The 23245-nt window shown below is 49.4% G+C and overlaps 1 protein-coding gene across 1 annotated transcript; it reads left to right on the forward strand.

Annotated features, from left to right (window-relative positions):
• Positions 1-1412: 1412 nt before the first annotated feature.
• Positions 1413-7402, forward strand: LOC119107698 (transmembrane protein 185B). Its single transcript, XM_037231236.1, has 7 exons — positions 1413-1453; positions 3170-3215; positions 3959-4135; positions 4649-4856; positions 5270-5530; positions 5945-6068; positions 6407-7402. Exons 2-7 carry the CDS (start codon positions 3178-3180, stop codon positions 6613-6615), a joined length of 1017 nt encoding a protein of 338 aa, XP_037087131.1. The 5' UTR covers positions 1413-1453; positions 3170-3177; the 3' UTR covers positions 6616-7402.
• The last annotated feature ends 15843 nt before the right edge of the window (positions 7403-23245 follow it).

A 23245-nucleotide genomic window follows, 5' to 3' on the forward strand; every position in this document is an offset into this window, starting at 1 on the left:
AGCTACGCGATCCGGTCGGCCCGCCAGCGTTGAGTTACGGGCTGTAATGACGCCAACTCAAATAAATAAATTCTTTCAGAGGGCAAGCATGCTACGATCCTAGTTGAGAGCTATATACAAGCACTATCAAATGCTCACGTTTGCACACACTGCATTTGATTATAAGTATTTCTGAAAGTCTGCTGTATGCTCGCTACACGGTTGCCGGCGGCCAGCCGGCTGCATTGAGAGATGAAATGCCATGATGACATATAAAATGATGACATATGGCAGATGACATTAACTGTTGTCGGTGGCAGCAGGTAGCCCTACATCAGTGTCTTTAATGAACCACTTGCCACACTCCGCCTGCGGTTATAAGTGCTTTTGAAAAGCTGATGTTGGTTCCCACCACGTTGCCGGACGGCCGGCCGCATTAAGTAATGCGCTGCCAAGGACTCATAGGCACTGCTCCATCGTTCCGCAGCAAATTTACGGAGGCAGAGGAAAACCCAACCAATTTCGGCTCTACAGCATGTACAGAAGTCCCCATATTATGCACGACAGTAAGCTTTTTGCAAATGAATGCGCCTTCTTTGCAGATGATTGATTAGCCGTCCCGCCACCATGCATGTGCGCTCTAAGGGTCAACGCTGCAGAATGGCTGCCTCCTGCCGACAGACATGTCACGGTGCCACCACGTAGCCCTATAACAGTGTTTTGAAAACAGACGGTCGCCATCTCTACGCGTGATTAAAAACGTTTTTCAAATGCTGTCGCACGTTTCACAGCTTTTACCTCCATACATTTGTGTAATGCATTCGGCAGACTCTCTACAATTCGCGCAGTGCAGAACCGTGACACTCCTGTTGGCGGCCTCGTTGCCCAAATCTGGGACTCTGCGACAGAAATGAGAAATCACCGATGCGCCACATAAACGTCAATTAAAACGCAACCGATGACCCAAAAGACCAATAAAGCGGCAATTTAGATGCAGACCGCGGACTGATATTTTGGGGCCTGGCCTACACGACCAGATATGGGCCCCCAGGTTCTTAATATCGCCTACATCCAGCCATTCGAGCGCTTTGGGCCATTGATCTCGGGATCTAAAGGGAAACGTACCCCCTGTGCCACTACAGCCCTGATTCCGACTCCGGATCTCAACAAATCCGCGTTCAGCCGCGCACTGTTATCGACGGCTCATTCCATACCGTGAAGTGTTTTATTAGATCACGAAAAAACTTTCCCAATCCTACCAAATCGACAACATGCCTACAGTTCAAGCGCATAAGAGACAGTAAACCCCAATGCACTTTTGCTGTGTGGTCAGCGAGCGTATTTACGCTGATGTGTCATTAGCCACGACATGGAAATGTGCTCTGGTTTTCGGGGGTTGCGGGTGCTTTAACCGTTGGTATGCCGAGCGCAAATGCATGCATATGAAAAATAGTACATGAACTGTTTAAACAAGGTAAGAAATCATGAGCCTTGCCGTAAGGAGCTCTAGGCTCCTGGGTCTTGTATGCCAAATGCGTTGTATTTGCATTGTATACATATATATATATATATATATATATATATATATATATATATATATATATATATATATATATATTTATTGTATATGCATTGTACATCACTCATCATGTTTAAGGTGGGATGTATCAGAAATAATCATAAATCAGGTAGATTCATGCTCCTACCTCCAAATTTTAATAATTATGATATCGAGCTCCCGAGCACCGCACACACGTGACAACCTCAACTCCCCCAGCCCAGCCTAAACTAACTTAGCCTAACCTAACCTAGCCTAAGCTAGCCTAACCAAACCTAACCTAACCTAACCTAACCTAACCTAACCTAACCTAACCTAATCTAACCTAACCAAACATAACCAAACCTAACCTAACCTAACTGACCCCCCCCCATCAACCCAGTGTCCCATTGGCATCCACGTTCCAGGCCATATATATGCACCATATCAAAAGGTTTTGTTAAAATGCCACATTCTCTTTGCTTTTCATTCCTCACCCAAATATGTCATATTTGCCCCTCATTGTGACCAATCTGCAACCAATACAGAAGACTGCTTGGATACACAAGAAGCATATTTCATTGGAATCTTGTGACCTTGGCTGGGTACATTTTTATGTTTCTTGATGTGCGTAATTTTGTGACTGCTTAGGAATGGCGCCGGGGCTGCGGTTGCTGTGTGTTTGCAGCACTCAGATGTTCACTATCATAGTTATTTAAGTTCCAAGGTAAGAGTTACGATGGCCTGTTTTACAATTATTTATGATATGTTCTGCCTTAATAATGGCAGTTAATATATAGTGCTCTTTTTTATCATTATGTACCAATGTCTACCATGACCTGGTAGTCAAATGTCAATTGGTGGTTAACCAATAAAGTATGAGGTAAGGCCCAGTTGGAGCAATTGAAGCAACTATTGAAATGACATGACTGCTAGAAATACAACCAGAATTCTTGTTCATTAATTTCTCAAAGCAATATGAAGATAACAATCATATGGTGTTTGGCTTATCAGGCTTTATGGTGCCACAGATGTCTTCCTTTCAGGAGTCTTTAGGCGTAACTTAATAATTTTGGTACAGTTGATGGTGATGGCAGCATTTCCAGGTTTTCTTTTATTAAATTGTTTTTTTTATCAAGTTGTTTACTAGGAAGTTGTAACAAGCAACTTGCATGATACAAGAAGACCTTGGTTTTCAATCTGCCTGGCTCCAGACCATAATATGGTATGGGCACTGATGCACTTAATCATGTATTTGATGGTGATGTCTTTGCTACTAATTCCTCTTAAATGAAGGGAATTTACTAGTAAATGCATCAGGATATAAAATAATAAACCAGTGCAGTTATGGTGGGCATACCACAGCCTTACATGGACCTGTGGTCTGTTTATTAACTACAAGAACAGATGGAAGCAATGCTATGAAGCTATCTGGAATTCTACTTGCTGTAAAATATCCACCAAAGCAAACAGTTGGTAGGTATGCTAGTTGCTAGGTGATGCACAAAAAAACATGTTCCCAAAAGGGAACTGCAGTGTTAACCTATGGTTAACAAGCTAATATTGCACATGTCACATTGAAAAGAGTGAAGCATATTACCACAGTTTTTCCCAATGAAACTTAATGGTTATGTGTCCCAATCTTGTTTTCAGGCATAGAAATGGATGTCCACAGGTTTTTCCAGGATTTCAATCCATGGTAAGTGTGTGTTTTGTATTATTTCATCCAGATTCTGATAAACAATTGATAACTATTAGATATGTTGCAGCTTGTATAAGTATCCTGTAACTAACTTTTTAGGGTCGTGCTGGAAAATTTTGACTTAAATTATGACTATGATACAGCTATCATGCAGCCATAGGTGCCCAAATGTTGATCGTACTGGACGCTGGGGGCCCCCATAATGCTGGTGGCATTGTAAGCTCGTCATCAGAATCAGGGAGCTGACTGCGCCCATTTTGGAGGTAAATTCCTTCTGCAACAAGGTCAGCAATGCTGTTGTAACTGGTGTAATGCAATCAGTGCATGCCATCGTGTTCACATCTGTGCATCATCAGTATGGGTGGAAGAACTGCAAATTAATCTTTATCTCTTTATGCACTTTATCATCTAAATAATACACAATACAGCTAAAAAATATGTTGCACTCTATTTATTTTGATTCCACTTCCCTTCATTTTGAATGACCCACTGTATAATTCTTTAACTCCTATGAAATTAGTTTTGTTGATTAATTTGTGGAAAAGGGTTTTGGGTTGCTGGTCAAGTGTGTAGATTTCCCAACTATGACAATTCAAGCACTGTAGAATACAATTTGTACAATGCATCTTGATTCATATCAAGCAGAATGCTGCACTGCATTGCCTGGAAAGTGAGTTAGCCATCCCATCCAACTGCCATCAACTTTCACAACACCGGATGATGTTTCCACACCCTGACAGCAAGTTCGTCGTGCACTGCTGCCTGCTGACGTTCACGGCGCTGCTGACGCTGCGCCTGGACGGCGAGCTGACGTGGAACTATTGGGCCGTGTTCAGTCCCATCTGGGTCTGGAAGGGCCTGGTGGTGCTGGGCGCGGCTGTGGGCATCGCCGTCTGGCTGCGCTACCCCCACTTCAGGTCCGTCCGCTGGTCTCAACCCTGATCTCTCGGCCCATGCAGCCAGTCGGGCGCGGCAGATGGCGGCAGGGCCTGCCGGTCATCTAACACCTAATTAGATGTGATTGTAAATATATGATTCATGTTATTTTAGTCGGTGTTAGCGGCGTTTTCCTGACATTTCAGATAATACTTGTGCATGCATTGTTTTTTACAGCGAAATGTTGATTGGAATGTCATTTAACCTAATGTGCATCCAATATACTGTAGAATGTCATTTGTCATATGGAAAGTTGTGTGTATATGGTTCTGAATTTGGTCTCGCCTAAGATTTATGTCGCCTTCTGAGCGCGTTTGTCCTTGGCGGATTTTGTGCATGCAGTTGTAGAAGCAATCTGGTCAGCTGCTCTTCCGATATGACATCACGTCTACCGCTAACTGAAAACCGGCGAGAAATGGGAAGCCCGGGGCGTGCCGTGCCGCCGGTGGATGGGCGCTGTCCCTGGAGCGCTGACCAGCTGCGACTACCGACAGGATGGAGGGCGACGCGTACGTGCACTTCAAAGCCATGTTGATCAGTCTGGCGGTGCACCTGGTGCTCCTCATGTTCGAGCTGCTCGTCTGCGACCGGCTGGAGTCGGGCCGTCACATGTGGATCCTGGTGTTCGTGCCGCTCATCTTCATCTCCATCCTGAGCATCGTCGTCTGCGTGTGGGCGGTGAAACACGACCGTTCGTGCGAGGTGAGGGACGACCGCCGCTGGTTGAGAGCTGCAGAACACCTTCCGGTCAGAGCACCTGTCGACTTGGTTGTTGGCTCACGTTGACTTAGGATGCTGCTCGTCGTGGCTACGTTGTACTGGGCAATATATATATATATATATATATATATATATATATATATTTTACAGTAGTTGTCTAAGTACGTACAAACGTGCATACTGATCATCATTCTAGCAGTCTTCTAATAACCTTTGTTTTATGTCAGATTGCCAGCCGTTTGGCAGCCATTAACATGACCCTACCAGCGACCGACACGAGGTCACCGCTGTGGGCCGTGTTCGGCTCACCGTGTCTCCCACAGTGTTAGAGAGAGACGAGCCCTGCGTGCGCCCCGAGAGCCGCCCGTCCTGACCCGCCACCTCGCGCCCGCCAGCTGGAGCTAGTGTGCTCAGTCAACATACTGCAGTTCATTTTCCTGGCGCTGCGACTGGACGGCTTCGTGCACTGGTCCTGGGAGGTGGTATTCGTGCCGCTCTGGATCGTGCTCTGCCTCTCGGTGGTCGGCCTGCTGTACGCCATCATCTTCGCCGGCATCCTGCTGCGCACGCCGAACGCCAGCGCCGAGCAGCGGCGGACGTCGGCGCACACGGCGCTCGGCTACAGCTTCCTCATCCTGCCCATACTCGGCTTCCTGGTGAGCGGCCGGGATGATGGTGGTGGTTAGAGACTTAGGACGCTCCGGTGTCGGAGGTCATCTCGCGTCCATGGAAGCGTGCGTGCAAGTCGTCATGCAAATCGTGCAAAACTTATTTTCATCTCCGTCGTGGTCTCTTCACAGAGTTAAATGTTGTAGACTATTTATAAATATTGTAGACTTTTTAGCAGTTCTTTGATTTGCTGGCGGTTCCGTTTTCAACATTCGTACAGGTAGCTACCATTGCTGAGTTTTGACAGAGAGTATACATGCTGAAGTAGCCCTAGACCGCCATTCCGCACCAAACTACTCAAAGTTGTGGATGTTTTGATGGTATTCGGGATACTTTCAGCCTGGTTGCACCGCAATTGGTTTTTTCAGGATGTGTTTTATTTAATTATGTATATATTCCAGGTGCTGTTGGCAAACAAGCTGGATGATCTAAGTAACTTAAGCTACTTTGCCACTGTCTCACCACTTTTCATCACGTTCTTCACGCTGATGTTGATGTCCTTCAGTTCTAAGCCAAACAATCATTGTGAGTATCACCATACAGTTGTTCTTTCTTCCCTCAGAGCTTTCATTCATGAGCTGCTACCAATTTGTAATTGCTATTAAATGAACAGCCTCCACATTAATGCAACGTGGATCGCGAGCCGCGTTCTGGCAACGTCGGAGCAGTTTAAATCGCTGCTCATCCCATGGCCAAGCTGAAGCACAGTCAACATGATACTTTGGCGCACTACCTCGTCCAGTTTGATATGATGTACCCAGGACATCCAGGGCTGCTTCATCACCGGACAAAATCCTCCCAGCGGCCCTCCCGCCTGCCCCGTGCGCGTGCTGCGCCGCTGACAGCGTCCCGCCGGCCCGCAGGGTGGTTCGGACTGCGGCGCGACTTCTGCACGTTTCTGTTCGACGTCTGTCCGTGCCTGCGCGAGTACTGCAACATCTCGTACCACGCGCCCGAGCGGCGCACCTCGTCGCCAGCCGCCGAGCGGACGCCTGCCGCGCCGGCCGCGCCGGCCGCCAAGAAGAAGGAGAAGCCAGTGGCGCCGGCCATGGTCATCGACATGCCCGACTGAGGGACGGCGCGGCGGCGAACGGGGAGGACGCTGGCCGGGCGGCGGCGGCGGCGCCTGCTCGGGTGACGGCCGCCGCAGGCTGCGTTCGCGCGCGCAGGAGTGTGACAGACGTCCGCTGGACTACCGTGGCGGTGCGTGCGGTGGTGCTCTGGCCGGCCTGTGGTGCAGCTGGCACTTGGCCTCAGTGTTTGACGTTGTGATTTGTAGTGTCGTGGGAACGACCCGATGTGTTGCCTCGTGCATGTGGAAGTGTAAACCACCGAGCTGTCAGGTTGCGCTCGGATTTGTTGGCATTATTGTTACTTTGAGTCTGATTCTGGTGCTTTAATTGTAGATGGCCTGCCCCGTCGAAACGACCGCCGTGGGGTGCCTGAGTGACATTGTTTTTGCAGAACAAAGCCGTATTTAGTGTGGGTTGACGTAAGTGTGGACTGTCGCCTGCGATGACGAGCCTTTGTGAGATTTACTCCCTATTTGTACCCTGTTATACTATGGTTGTTACGACAATGACGCAACCGCTAATCTCGGGCAGGTGCTGCCCTCTTTACATGGTGGATGCAACTACAACGGCACAGATGTCCACGTCTGGTGCGATTGCTAGACTCGAGGAGCTCGTTTACTTGCATGGTTTGTCATGAGATATGTATGCCTGTCCAACCTCAGGAAGACAGGTCTTCAAATGTGCATCATCATGCCAGCGATTGACCTGATCGGCCTCATCACTGGACCTTCCGGGGAAGCTGAAGTTCACTCGAATGCCGCTATGTGACGGCTTGAAAGACTCTGCCACCGGAGGGGGGGGGGGGGGGGGGTGGTCCGACTCGCCGGTGAATGTTACGGGTGTGCTGCGACTGGCGGCGCGCCGCGCGGGCTCGCGGCGACGCTACCGGAGCCGTTAGTATGTGACGGATGTGGCCTCTGGACAGGATTGTGACGTCATATGCGCGTACCGACGATCATATTCATCTCTGTGTTGCCATACTTTGTAGAAGCGATGTGTCGAACGATCGATCGACGGACGCTGTGCGCGTGGTCTGGCGCCTTAGACGGCGCGCGGCCGGTGTGTTTTACAGTGGTGATGTTTGAAATACACGTCATGACGTATTGCTTTGCGCCAACGCAGGTTACCTGTCCCGCCGGTTCGCCAACGCAAGTTACCTATCCCAGGTTACCTATCCCACTGGTTCGCCAACGCAAGTTACCTATCCCAGGTTACCTATCCCAGGATACCTATCCCAGGTTACCTATCCCGCTGGTTCGCCAACGCAGGTTACCTATCCCAGGTTACCTATCCCAGATTACTGATCCGCTGGTTTGCGACGGCGATTTACACCATCGAGGCCGGTGTGAGCACGAGTGATGAGTCAGCGCAGCGTCAGGAGCACCATTTGAGGTTGACAGCTTTTCCCTTCCCGCTGCCGCGGAATTTACCAAAACACTAGGAACTGGACTCGCCATGGACAAGTTCTTCATTTCGCGCTTTAAATCTACCGCGCTACATTTCCGTGCGAGGGCAATCTGCTACACTGGCACAGATTGGGTTAACGAGACTTATACTGTGAGGTGCGTTACAATCACGTGCCAACGTACAGCGCATTTCTGTCTAGATTGTCCTTAATAAACGCATCCTTGTGCCCTCGTTTTCTCTCTTGTGTGATTCCAATGTGGAAGAGATCTGGCAACCTTTTCTAGTAGATGTGCTCAAGAAATCTACTGTAATACAGGCTCACATCGTCACACATTATATTTCATTCCAGCGCATCATGGACTTACCGTCATCAACAGGATTTCTGGTGGTTCAGGCCACACAGTTCTTACCCTGCAATGTGAGAAGCTCAATACTGATACTTGCAAGCATCTGGGATGTAATATATCCGCTCCAGTTATCGATCCCTCATACTGCCTCTTTGACCACTGTCGTTCTGGCAACTCATCTGAGGGCCTAGGAAATGTCTAGTACGACCCATAGACCAAAGGGTCTATGGGGAAAGGCCAGCCATAGACAGTTCCTGTCAATGGCTGGCCTTTCAGGGCGTGATCCTGACCTCCGTTATATCCTAACAAGAACTGCATCCCTGTGCGCTGGTGTACATCTAATCTGGGCTCCAATGACGCCGCTATAGAGGTCAGGCACGTGTACTGGGGCCGTCTGAGAGCGTGACAGGTGTGTGCGCTGGGGCCGTTTGCAGACGTGTCTGGTGGTATACTGGGGTCGTCTGCCGACATGTCAGGTGGCATACTGGTGCCGTATGAGGCCGTGTCAGGTGGTGCACTTTGGCCGTATGTAGACGTGTCGGGTGGTGTGCTGGGGCCGTATGAGGCCGTGTCAGGTGGTTCACTGAGGTCGTCTGCCGACGTGTCAGGTGGCGTACTGGTGTCGTATGAGGCCGTGTCAGGCGGTGCACTGCGGCCGTATGTAGACGTGTCAGGTGGTGTGCTGGGGCCATATGGGGCCGTGTCAGGTGGTGCACTGCGGCCGTATGTAGACGTGTCATGTGGTGCACTGGGGCCGTATGAGGCCGTGCCTGGTGTGTGTACTGCGGCCGTCGGCAGAGGTGTCTAGCGCGTGCGCTGGGGCTGTCTGAGGCCGTGCCGGGTGGTGTACCGAGGCCGGCGTTATTTCAACTCTACAGCGGCCGTGAAGCGGTGGGTCTCGTTGCGTTTGACTATTATGACAGCCCAGTTCACGGGTAATTAGCAGCTGCGGTCGGTCCACTGGGGCGTGAAGGCTGCGGCCCGTCCTGCGATCCTCGGCTACGAAACCATGCCCGACGCGCACTCTGGCCTAGCTACTGCCGTTATAGGAACGGGTCCAGCAGGTAGGACTAAGCAATACTGGTGTAGTACAGCTACTCATGCATCCGTTGGGCCTCAGCAGACAGAACAACACGCCAGGACAGTGTGACAACGGCCTCAACCGTTCCGCAGCTTCCAGTAGACTTTGCCACTATGCCACTGTTTTTACCGAAGCAGAGCCGTGGTTTCCTCCGTTTTGGGAGCCTACGGCTAGCCATAGTTCTGTAAAAAGATTCACCGTTTTGTAATGTGCACTGCCCGGTACGCGACCGAGTGATGATAACATTGAAACTGTGGTGATGAGGCCCGACGCTCTACGCAGCTTCACCGGTAAAGGGGCTGCTCAGGCTCACGAGCCGTGACACATATCAATCAGCCGTGTTGGACTGAAATGTGAGCAGAGCCTACAATCTACCCACACTTACTGCTTTCATCTTGAAAATCATATGCAGTTATCTCAAAAATATTTCACTGCGTCGGGCACGAAAATAAACAATACAGATTGAATTTGGCATCCATTACACGCGTGTAATAACACGAACGCAACGCTACTGGCACGCTCGCACTAAGTTCTACAACTCGTTTCAGGCTCAAAGGTAGCCCCCAGAATTCAGTGGCAAAATGTCGACGGCATGCTCTCAGACGATCATTGGAATTGTGAAGCGCGATGTTCACGGCTCGGACAGCGTGGCCTTCTTTTCGCACTGTACAGCCCTCGGGGTAAAATGGCTATTCCCACACACGGAATCGCATTGACAGACACGCTCCGTTCCGATAGGTCGTCAGAGCGGCCACAACATTCAGAACCATGAAGTCATCTTATGCTCTGCTAGTGGCCTTAGATCAGTCAATGCTATCCAGTCCAAAATTCACTCTAATCACGCACTCCAGGGCCATTCCGCTCTGGTTAGGCGGCACTCGGCTGACCGTCAAGGTCGGACGTGCCTCCGGCCGGCGGGCCCTGGAGTTGCCGGCGCGGTCAGGCCCTGGGCAGCGCTCCGCCGCCGGTGGCTGCCGGCGTGGTCAGGCCCTGGGCAGCGCTCCGCCGCCGGTGGCTGCCGACGGACCCTGGAGTTACCGGCGCGGTCAGGCCCTGGGCAGCGCTCCGCCGCCGGTGGCTGCCGACGGACCCTGGAGTTACCCGACTGGCTGCTGGGTGGTCAGGCCCTGGGCAGCGCTCCGCCGCCGGTGGCTGCCGACGGGCCCAGGAGTTACCGGCGTGGTCAGGCCCTGGGCAGCGTCGGGCTGGCGGCTGGCGGTCAGCGTTGCGCAACCGTCGCCGTCCGGTTAGCATGCACCGAAGAGCAAGGCGGATGAGCGGGGCAAATAGACGGGTCCGTCTGGCGGTCCGCTCCAGGACAGGACGCTGGTGTTGACCGTGCCCGCTGCCAGGAGGAGGCCCCTGCGGGGGCACGTCACTACTTCGGCGTGGTGGGAGCCGCCGGCTGGCTAGCCGGCGTCTCTCGCTGGAGCTGATAGTCCTCCATTGGCGTCGAAGTGTCGAAATACCTGCGGGTGGTACAGACTGCTGGTCATACAACGCCTTCCACTGCATTTTTCATGATGTGTAATGTTTGTCAAATTCTCGTGGGAGGCCATTTACTGTGTCCACGTCTACTGACGTCAGCCTTGACCTTTGCGCCGTGCAAGCCGGAATCAGCAGTTGCGCGAGAGATGTCTCGTGCAACGTGCCTTGGGCCTCGTGCCCCATTTATCTCACCTCACCTCGCCACCTCTCTAAAACCCACTCCAACCGTCTCGTCCAATGGGAGCCGTTGAGCCCTTGCCCGGCCTGCCGCCAGCCCCCCGCAGCCAGTCGAGGACCTGAGAGGACCACCCCGGCCTACCGCCATCACCCAGCAGCCAGTCGGGGACCTGAGAGGACCACTTTGAGCTGGGCCCGTACCAGCGACGCGTCTGGCTCTTCCAAGGGGTTGACCGAGGGCGGCGACGCGTCAGGAGAAAGTAAAAGCCGAGGAGTGGCCCACCCGAGTTCTGACCAAACGTCGGGCTGCTATGTGGTCTCACCGTGTCAGCGTCGAACGCGACACATGCCGCCATCCGTGTCCAGGAATGTCTGACCTTGCCCACGCGCCGTAATTCAGTGTTGACACCAGTGCGGCGTGAAGCATGACAGCGATTTGAGGAGTTTGATAGGGTTTGATGCGCTCAGACCTCGAGTTCCACCCGTGGTTGGAGAATGTGGTATGGCAAGTACGAGAGTTGTCATACGAACTAAAAAATTGGTTCGGCACAGACACACCAGCCTCTTGTGCTAAGCCAATGATGAAAGTTAACATTATTCATAAGCCATAAGGGACTTGTGGGTGAAAATCCTAACTAGGGAATGCGATATAGTTGGCTGGTGCATTTGGTGGTGGTGGGTGGTGGGTGCATAAGAATAATTGGTGGGTGCAATAACTGGGTGCATTTGACCGTAATTTTAGCACCACAACTCCAGGAAATCCTGATCGGAGGTCACCTAGCGAAAAGACAAGAAGAGCCGCAAGTCTTTTTTTAGTTACAGGTATAGAGATCTCCGTGCGTGACTCGTGTGTGCATCGTGCCTTGTCCCTAACCATTTTGGGATCTCTTAACAGCCATGGACCGATCCGACTGTGTCATTCCCTTGACCATCTGGAGGATTGCGGGGTTTTCTCGAAGCCCGTCAATTCTGCCCCTGGAGCCCCCGACTGTCTCGAGGTAATCTGGCACATTCAGTTGTCCTACATGGCATCGGCGACCAAGGACGTAACACGTCCTGAAATCAGCGCAAAATCCCCGTTAAAAGGCTAAACCTCTTTACTCACATCACGGAAAATCATGAACCGACTTTCACGAAATGAAAGAAACTAGACGATAAAATGCTCAGCTCAAGAGAAATGCTGACACATAAAAGCATCATACGCACGGTACTTTCCAGTTGTTTGATTTCTTCAGTCTCATGATTCAGCATTCTCTTTCTATTTAAAGCGCATGTCTCTGCCAACCACGAGGTTGTGGGAGTTCGGGCAGGCTGCACGCGCGCATTTGGTAGATAGCGTAGACAACGCATTTCAAAAGCCGAGTGTTCAACAACGATGACGTTAGAAATACAGTCGAAATACACTTAATCACACCGGATAACAGCTAATCATCTGCTGTCTTCCATAATTTTATGACTTGTTTGTACAATAAGAAAATGAAACTTTTTAAACTCTGCTTCTAGCGTTTCAAGTTGTCCATTTGCTAAATTCATCGTTGGTGAATAAGACCATTAAGTTCCTTACAAACAGAAGTACGGCAGGGCCAGTTTTAGCAGTACAAGTGTGCCTGATTTTTAGCTTGCCTTGCGAAGCAAATGTAATGTTACTAAACTAAATTAATATGCCTGCATCTATGGAGGTCATCTTCCTACCTCCCACTATCTTTCTTAGTTTTTAACTATCATCTGCCAGATAGCTCACATGCGTAACCATTGGGCACAGAATAAGTAAACCATATAAGATCTTGTCAAATTCATTTTGTGATATAAATTGGCTGCAAAATCTGCAGTTCCGAACAGCAGCCTGGACAAATAAACCACTGAACTTTCCGCAGGCAGAGCCAATATATTTTTTTATTTTAGATGCAGAAGATGATAAGCAGCAGAACATTTTGAGACGCTTGACCGTCAGGTACAACCTCCAATTGAAATGCTGACAACTGAATATCTTCCCGTTGTGGGCATATCGCACAGATATGGCCCCAAAACCCGTGAATTTGCTGTTACTACAATGTATCCAACAGACCCTGTTTTGCGGAAAAGCTAGCCATAACCTAAATTGCTACGGCTCATACCCTAACAACAATCTAAAGAATGAGAGCTCCTCGGTTTAAGACATTGACGACGTTAACGTCTATGTCGCTCTGATAACCTGCTTAAGTAGCACGTGTAAACACAGTTTTCATACGCTTTAAGTTTAGGTGGCACATTCTTTGTGGGTTAATCGAAATTGTTAACCCCGGACTCTAGATATTGAATACTGTGGGCGTTCGCCTTTCAAAGACGCTGAAGAAGCTGCATGTCAAAGATGTTAATGAAGCTGTTTGAGCATTACATCGGGATGGAACTGGGGAGGAGCGCGACGCAGCAGCGTCTGTTCTCGCTGCTCTTGGCCAGAAGCAGAGGGGCGCCCGGCGACTTTTTTTAGGACGCATGCACCGATCTACGTGAGTGTGACACGCTGGGGTCCCAGCGACTACCTGCAAAAGCGTGAACTAGACAGTGTGTTTGCCGTTCTCGGGAAATGAGACCGCCTTGGAATGAATGAACCGAACTGTATGTGGGGCCTGCTGGGGTCACTGCGTCCGCCTTAGGACGCGTCGGAGCTCTGTGTGGAGCCTGCTAAGGTCTCTGCGTCCGCCTTGGGACTTGTGGTCAGGGCTCTGTGTGGATCCTGATGAGGCCACTGCGTCCGCCTTGGGACGTGTGGTCAGGGCTCCGTGTGGAGCCTGCTGAGGTCAAGGCGGCAGTCACCGTTCACATGAGACCTGCTCGGGAAGTAGCATGCCAACCGCCACGGGTCGCAGCTGGTGCATCACAAGCTGTCCGACCAAACTCAGCCGGGACCTTCATATCGACCGCCTGACATCCAAGCTGGCCCGGCTCACGGCCTGTTCGCATGTGTGTAGGGGCGACACAGAAACCTCTGACGGCCAGTGTAAGAAAAGGAAGCCTGGCTGCATGAGCCTGACATGCTACATTGATACCAACGCTAACCGATCCCGGTTGGTGCGGACGATGCAGATTTGGTCCAGTTTCACTAATCCACAACAAGCCTATTTTTGATGCCACAACACATTTTGTTGAGGTAAATAGAAGAAAGAATACCTTCGCGCGCCTAATTTGTCATACAAGATGACTGTAACCGACAGAAAGGCGAGTGTCCCGTTCGGAATGTTTCTCACCGCGCGCGTATACACGCAGTGCTGGCGGAGTGAGGGCTCCAGTGACGTCATGCTAAACTTGGGCGAATGAGACGCTAAAATCGCGCGGAGGCCCCACACCTGTTATACGACTTTTATACAACACCGCGTGTTAGGTGTTGGGACCTGAGAAACTAACTAACTGGGGTGTTGGTGATGTTAGAGCAATGTTTCCTTTGTCTGACATTCGCACTAAGCCGTTTTGAAACTTTTTCTAGATACAGGCCAATGCAATCTTCTGGCTTAACCACGTGTATTCGTTGCAGCACCAGACCACACTTTTTAAGTGCAAAATTGAAAAAAGTCTCGGATCACCACGCTGATAACTAAAGGGTATCCCAGTCGATGGAATAAAAATGATCAAGTCTTGAAAAGACCTTGCCCTTTTTCAACTGGGGATTGTCAGTCTAGTAAATACCAGAAGCCTGGAAGAGGTGACAAACGTGGACAACCGCCACCACCGCTGCTGCATTAGCGCCCGTCGCTGTGATTTAATAACAAACAAGGTCCCAGTAGAGAGCGATCAGCTACCTGCCATAAACAATTGACGTAAACAATCCATGGGCATGACATAGTCACCAAATATCCAGGGATAAACGAGCCTTAACGAACAGATCATGTAAAGATGGGCTAGGCTCACCCAACGATCCTACAGATGGGGAGAGCTCTATCCCCTCGAAGCCACCAACAGCTACGGCACTGTCACACCAACTCGTCAAACGATTGTACACTCCCAGTCCCACAGTCTGCACAGATGTGCTTATGAATGCCCAGCCGAGGTGCGCACGTTCCACATAGCCGCGATTTGTAAACAACATCTGAATGGGTAGTATGCCGTCTGCTTCAACGTCGGAGAAACGCTGGTGTCTTCTACCGGCGGAGGGGGAGGGGAGGGGACGCCGTGACCGCTCGTCCGAGAGGAGCCCCCCCCCCCCCCTCTGGTGCTGGCTGTCCGGGTGGCCTTGCGACTTCGGATGGTCACGAGGAGGCACACGAACACGGCCGACTTGAAAACTTCACACTCACTGCGCCCCAGATGCTGACGCAACGGCGGCGGGGCCGAGTCACTGCCAATTGTGCCAGGCGCGTCTGCTCCGGAATGTGGTCGAAGCATTTCTGCTGACGTGTATGAATAGGAATCGGCTGGTCGTCACGCTTTTATCCAATCCGTCAGGAATAGTCATTAATGACTGCCGAAGGTGATTGCTTCGTTGTGTGAAATATCTCCATCGTTATACATGGAATATCGCCAGATCTATCAGAGGGGATGTCTTGCATGGCAGCCAGCAAAGACCTTCACGGATAAGATTTTCATGCACACATCCATCCTGTAACCGCATGGTCAGGCTCATACCCAACCACTTTCCGTGGGATCAAAGCCTTACTAGCCCGTTAACCACCCGTTTGACATCGCAATCCCAATTGACCCGTTAACCACCCGTTTGACATCGCAATCCCAAAAACTTTTTTACATGCAGCGCCAGCATAAGGAAACCTGCAACTTTAACGCACAAAGGCCCCCTCCCACCTTTGCCTGCTTATATCGCTTTTATTTCACAGCCCTTATGACAGGACATATCTGTACAAGCACTTATTCCAGGCAGAAGCTTAATCCGCACTCATACTGCGCCATTCCCTTACGCTTCGCACACACAGACGTATGATAATGTCTGATACACACGTTTTGTATCAAATGCGACACAATCACGTCAAAAATACACTGCCGCTTGATGTTATCTTTCGATTTCTTTTAAACCAGAGGCAGACCCAAACCCATTATTTTAAAGCATTATAGGATTTTTGGCCGCGAACAAGACTACTTCAAGTCATTTCCACACAATTTATATTAAACTTTTATCATTTCGCGCTTATGATTTATGTATAATGTCATTCTTCAATCACTGATCCAAACACTTGTAAGAACAGCAATTTTGTTTGAATCCTTTGCTGCTTTCTTTCTTGTCGTGCCTCTCAAACATTATTTCCCTTTTACGTCCCGCGGACACTTAACGGCCCACTGAGTCGTTGTCGGACCTGCCTACCATTAAGGGGGGGGGGGGGCATAGCACTCTGAGGTGCAGCATTGCGGTCAGCCGCCCGGCCCGGGCACTCCGGCAGCGGGCGGAGCTAACGCTGAGTAACCGAGGGTACACATGACAGTACGAAGCTGGGCAATAGTAGGCCGAACACTGGTGTGCGATGCGATCCTGCCACAGCTGTATTCCCGTGTCAACGCATCTTCCGATCGCAGTGTTTTCCTGTACAGCACATGCTTGGTCTTGCCTTCCTGTGACAGGATGACCAGGTAGACTTCTAACCCTGGAGCAGCCAAATTCAAATGGACCGTGGGAGATCACTGGCTCAAATACGTCAAGACCCACCGCCTTCAGAGACTTGCCTTAGCTCTTGTCCGTAGTCACAGTATAGCTTTGCTTGCTAGGAAACTGTATCCGCTTGAGCTCGAAGAGCATGCCAAATAGAATGGGCGTGATTGTTGGACTGAGGACGTTCGCCCCCCGGCGATGCCTGCCATGATGGCCACCATTGCAGAGCATGCGGGTTGGTATCGTAAGAGCACGATGGCGCGTCTTTCATAAACACCACATTGCGTGATGGCAGTCCTGAAGCCTCCAGGCTACTGAGAAGCGTCAATCGGCAGTTCCGAGCCCTCCTTGGGTTTGGGGCGCTGTCCACCAGCTTGCAAGTCCTTGTGTGCCCACGCTGGTTGTCCAGAAGCTTTGAGTTCATACCATCAAGAGCCGAGTTTGTCGGCACCAGGATGGCTTGCTGGCGGAGCCAGACTGTGTCTTGGTTCCGCACTTCCAGGTCCAGAAGACCTTGCTCAACAGGCCGCCGACAAATGCCACGTTTTCGCCGGGGTGTACTTGACTTGGCTATCTTGCTCTTGGATCTGGCCATTGCATACTTGTAGGGGTTGTTTGACAGGCTGTGGTGCTTTCTAGCCGTTTAAGTACAACACACACGGTGGTGGTGAGACGCTTGCTAAAGCCTGTTCGTCCCCTACTACCCATCGCGCAGCCATTTATGTGATGCCAAGAACAAATAGTCCCCAAGGAATCTCTTTTGGGGCCACCACTCAAGCTGTGCTTGTGGTTTCTACTGGATGTTTTACTCTACACTCTATCCGCGCCCTCGTAACTGGGGAATGCAATCGATTGGCTGGCGGCAGCCCATTTTCTTTGCTGCTCTGGCACGCTTCAAATGGCACAGAGCCGACCGTCATCGATGCTTATCCCTTGGGGCAGGTTTGCTTGCGCCGCACCACGCAGGGTGATGCCGATCTAGATCGAAATGTGGTACAAACGTTCCTCTATCCACGCTAATTCAGAAAAGGTAAGTTTTCTGTTTTCTGCAATCAACGATTGCTGAGTAATTAGAGGCCAAATGACAAAATTTAACCACTCGTATTTAACATTTGGTTCCCTGATCTACGTGCCGTAGCAGCTTTGGAGGTTGATGCACATTGCTTAACCTTAATTTATAGCATGCCAGCATTTGACCAACATGACAATGCTGACGATGAATGTCTGATCCCTCTTGTAATGCGCGTTGCCGTATCGGTGGTTTCATTTCTATTTTGATGACCGCTATTTTTAATGTCGTCTATATAACTAGACATTCGCACTGCGTATTGTCTTAATAGATATAGAAAGTGACATGGTTGTGTGAACTTGGTCTTCTTCTGTTCTACACCCTGCTGGTTGAAGCACTACAATAAGCACTTGTGAATACAACTTGCTCTATATGGTCAGACTGCGACGCATTCTGCATTCAAGACATTCAGAGCATTTTTATCGCTGGTTGCCCTGCTCATAGCCATGTTTGTTGTCACTTTTACCGATGCCCAAGCTCGTACCCGTTTTCCGAAAAATGCATCCAATCCGTGTATTTTAAGGTTAGTATGGGTTATTCTAGTATGGGTTCCTGCGAGCTTGTTCGGCCTATGCACCCAAGTAGCCGGTTTGGGCATTAAACAGCTTGCCGACATGTGGTACAGGCTTTCTTGGGTGGGTTTTGCATTTCTTAAATGTTCGACCGTAGATGATGTTCAATCTAAGTCATAAAAAGAAAACACTGACGCCGTCCCATTCATCGTGAAGTCAGCTTTTTATGAATGGTCATCTTGCACAGTCGTGATCGGAGTGAGCCCTCGGCTTCCTCTATCCTTAGACGCTCTATTTTGCCGCATGAACTTTGGAGTTTTATAACTTTGATGACATATGAACTTGACGCTATCGCTGGGACGTTAACTTACTTGATTAAACTTCGTGCCCCTTGACGGCTCATGCGACCATAGACAGTTGTCACGGTCGATAACAGTTCCGCCTTCCATGTCCTCTGGAGATCAAACTAGCTAATGCTCCTCGTAATCTCGTGAGTTAAATTTGAGGAAGATCGGCATGTAGCTGTGAACATCTTTTAGTGGAATCGATGGAGATCCGAATATCCACCAAACAAGCTTCAATACGGAGGGAACGACGTTGTGAGATACTAGGGAGCAATGCATTTTGTCTACAATATATAACACAACAACGTCACTTCCCATCACAAAAGTACCCTTATTCGATTCATCGTGACGTTACTTTGCCACCGGTGCTCATACTGAGTTGTCTTCCTTCTTTTTTATGACTCATTGGGCCGTGGATAGTTGTAATGTATGACATTCATCGCACAGTGCTTAACGTCTGTACCTAAAACTAGTCAATGCCCAGTCTGATTCCACGAGCCTCATTTGGAAAAGGTCCGCCCAGTGTTGCGTACCCGTTTTATGGTGAAATCAATGGAGATCCGAATATCTGCCACTTTGGGGTCTTGTTAAGGTCGTTGGGTTGAGCGCGACGCCCAATACCTCGCATTTAAAAATGGTCAAAAACGTTGGAAGGTTACCTTGAAAGCTGTAAAATATGGAACATATTGCTATACCGAGCTTAGGTGTACTGGGCTTACATTTGACGGTGCTGTCATTTCTTGCCACTTTGGTGGATATTTGATATATTAGTATAACTTGTAAAATAGGCGATGCCAAGGTTAGGACCACTACCATGCAACTCAACAGCGCTTTGTCTGTCATCCGACCCTCTTAACCCCTATCTTACTTCACCCTGCATCCTCGCGACACCCCGCTTGTTCGGGGCAGGCTGCATGTGTCAGCTACGAGTGAGCCGATAACCCCGTGGGAAGGGGTTATCGGCTGTCTCACTTCGATCAAGTAGAGAAAAACAAATCCGGCAAAGATTCCGCATGAGGTCGCGAGTATCTCTGTCGACCGCGCCGCTGCGAGCACCAAATGGTGCCAAATCTATGGTGCGTGGTTTCATAAATGAAGTCCACGGCATAGACTCCTTGTCGCCCGGGTTGCCGTGACCACGCACTTACACTTACATAGCGCTTAAGCCGCACACCCTCGGACAGCTCTGCACGGGCGAACAGGTAATCAAACGGATGGATGGACGAACGAACAGGTAGGCGGACCGTCGGATGGAAGGACGGACGAACAGGCAGACGAACCGGCGAATGGATGGAAGGACGAACAGGTAGGCGGACCGTCGGATGGATGGACGGACGAACAGGCAGACGGACCGGTGAATGGATGGACGGACGAACAGGTAGACGGACCGGCGGATGGATGGGCGAATAGACGAAGGGGCATACAATACAGCAGACCAACGGGCGTACTTGCGCACGCTGGCACGCACGCACGCACGCAACCATGTGCGGTCGCACGCACGCGCGCACCCATGCAAGCACGTAAGCATGCGGATACGAACGTTACGTACATATAGCCATAGTTCGCATACAGTGGATCATTGGTGTTTCTGAACATCAGTGATGAATTCACTAACGAGCATTAAGATATGCAAGTTGACATGCTTCTCTTCGACATCGTCAACATGAGTATTGCACTTATTCCTAAAACCGCGACCAGATCATTTGTCCTGTCCCTACATTTAGCCTATCGACCCCTTACCGCTGATACGGGCATGGGTGTAACCACTGCACATGTTAGGGGAGGGGTGTACATCCCGCCGACAATAGTGCACATTGTTACGTTTTCCCAGTGAAAGTGTTATGTTAAGATACGATCGTCCATCAACCCAACTCGCAGGTTCCAGTTTGCCCACTAGAATCCTGATACGTCCCTTCCCTCCACAATCTCAGGGACGAGGTTACACTCATGGAAACAACCACGTGGTCCTGATACGTCCCTCCCCTCCACAATATCAGGAACGAGGCTACACTCATGGACTTAATCACGTAGTCCAATCAATTTTGCTTCAGAACACGGCGCGCTTTACTCGAACAACCTCCTGTGAAAGATAATGACCGTTGTCCCAATGGTTGGCATAGTTCCCAGTCATCATCGCGAGAGGACCTTCACGAGGTCGTTGCTGCCAGTGCCGTCGCCGAAGTTGGCAGCACATCCAATCGCCCGGAGGGTGGCAATGATCCAAATCGCGAGCCAATTGACCGCTTTTCTCGCGGCGATCGCGGTACGCGAGCTCTGAGGCGTTTGCGGTCAGTGCCTTGATAACAGTTTCCGCATGGACATTGCTTCATGGGCCTGTTACTGACCAAAAACAACATTTTCACGCAAGTTCCAATGCTGTTTTTTCAATTATGCTGTTGCTGCTAAGATTGCAATAGACGTTAACCGCACTTTGATTGAAAAATATTGTTCAATGCCACATGTGCAACACAAGGGCCTCATAGTAGCCGTTTTCATTGCTAGATAGGGACCAAATTCGGTGACCAATCTGAAATGCACTAAACTGGGATAGACGGATGCTCCAAAAACAAATGTTGACCTGCGTCATTTTATGTCGGTAACCGATTCTGACCTTCAGACCGTCCACAGAGGGTGTATCATGCGGATCCTATCATCAATAAATTCAAAACGAACACCAGACACTGCCCCACGCAGCAAACACTAAAGTAAAACGTCAGGTTGGTTTTGATCTTGGTCTGACCTTCTGCGTGACCCCAGGTCAGTATTGTTTGTTAATTCCATTGCTGTGTTGTCTAAGAAACTACCTCCGAGATGTTAACGTAGGTCAGTGATCTCAAAAGTTGCATCTTAATATTTGAAACCAAAAGATGCACTTTTCAATTGTCTACAGTTAATAAAAATTTGGTGCGGCTGCGTAAATTCGTTCGGAAACCATTCCAGACTTCAGGTGGGTCAAATTGACACCCACCCGAGCGCGTGTTAAGCACCCCTTGCTGGGGTGGGAGAGGATCAATTTGGCCGCCTTTAGGTCTAAAAGACTAGGAGAGCTTGAACCACCAATTCAACCATCATAGAGTTCGTTGGCCTGTATGTGAACTCACTTGTGCCAAAATTTGAGGTTTCAAGGTCATGACTTTCTTGTCAAATAAGGTCAAACAAGGCCAAACTCCAGATTTGTGTTCAAAATCCTCAAACTTCCTCATGTAAACGCCTTGAACCTAGATACCTGTCCTAAGCAAAAGGTCACTCCTAGTATTCGTTCATGTTCAGTGGCCTTTTTTGACCTTTTGAATCCTAGGAGATGTTTTATTGTTGCATTTAGATAAGCAGCAAAGACTACGCTAGGAAATATATTTCTAAAACAATATTCTGATCCGAGTCATAATGTCGCATCTGATTGGACAATTTCCTCGAAATTGGCTTCCCTGACAGCCATGGCCTGACTCTGACCCTCCATATTTCAGTGATCTTACAAGGAACAGCCGTTCTTTATACTGAAAACAACACTTTTCAATTTCCTGCAGCTGTGCAAAGTTTGACACAGTCGAAAATGTTTTTTTTTTCTCAAAAATCTTTGGGGGGAGGGGGCGGGGAGGGAACTGATCCCCACCCGAACACATGTTAATATTGTTAAATGTTAGAAAAACCTTTCATGATTTGCAACCGCACCCGAGCCCAACTTTACGCTGTACCTGCTCCCATTTTCCCTGTTTCCCCCCCTCCCCCCGTTCCCACATTCCCCAGTTACTCTTTAATTGTGCTCTATCAAAACTTCCTCATCCCCTCTATGCTTAATCAACTTTATGGACAGCTTCTTAGAAGACACGTTTAGCATTTTGACGCTCGCCAATACATCACTTTTTATCAAGCAGACGTCATTGGCGCAACCCAAGTGTAGCCTGTAACCATCATGTGACCACCAATAAGTGTGGAACACGTGCGAAATGGGTGGAAAGCCCTTCGCCTGAGCAAAAATATTGTCTTTAGCCATATGCTACCATCACTTCATCGTGCTATTTGACTATAACACAAGTTGGAATGATGGTTAAGATAAAAGTTATGCATCATATTTAACGTATATGCCCTTCGAAATACTAGTCGTTGATTTCATTTATATTTCAGCACATAAAGTTATCACCTTTTGGCTGGTTACCCTGTCCTGATTGAACGCAGTAATATCGATGCCACTCCACTCTTTGTCGAATTAAAAGATACAAAGACGTTACTTCTGTCGAACAGCGATAGCTCTGGTAAATATGCCAAAAATGAAGCACACGCTGGCCTGCGGAAACGGGAATTAACGAAGGCCGAAGTCTGTAAAAAGCAAGCACGATAAACACCAAAAATAACACGCAAACAGCTTAGCACGATAACTAATGTATAAAAGCCATTCATTGACTCTTTCCCAAACTTTGCAAGTTTCTTATTTTGTGATGATGCATGGCGACCATGGTGCTCAACGAACTGCAATGATGCTATCACTGATCTTATGCTGAAATCATAACGTAGCTTCAAATAATGTTGAAATGAGATAGGTCCGCACCATGTTCACTGTATATACCATCCATTAACACCACGGTCAACGAAAACAGCCACGGGCTAGTAAAACTGAACGCACGATGAATTGGTACCATTGTA

The sequence above is a fragment of the Pollicipes pollicipes genome, unplaced genomic scaffold (genome assembly GCF_011947565.3).
Source record: "Pollicipes pollicipes isolate AB1234 unplaced genomic scaffold, Ppol_2.1 Scaffold_6686;HRSCAF=7923_pilon_pilon_pilon, whole genome shotgun sequence".
Taxonomy (NCBI): Eukaryota; Metazoa; Arthropoda; class Thecostraca; order Pollicipedomorpha; family Pollicipedidae; genus Pollicipes; species Pollicipes pollicipes.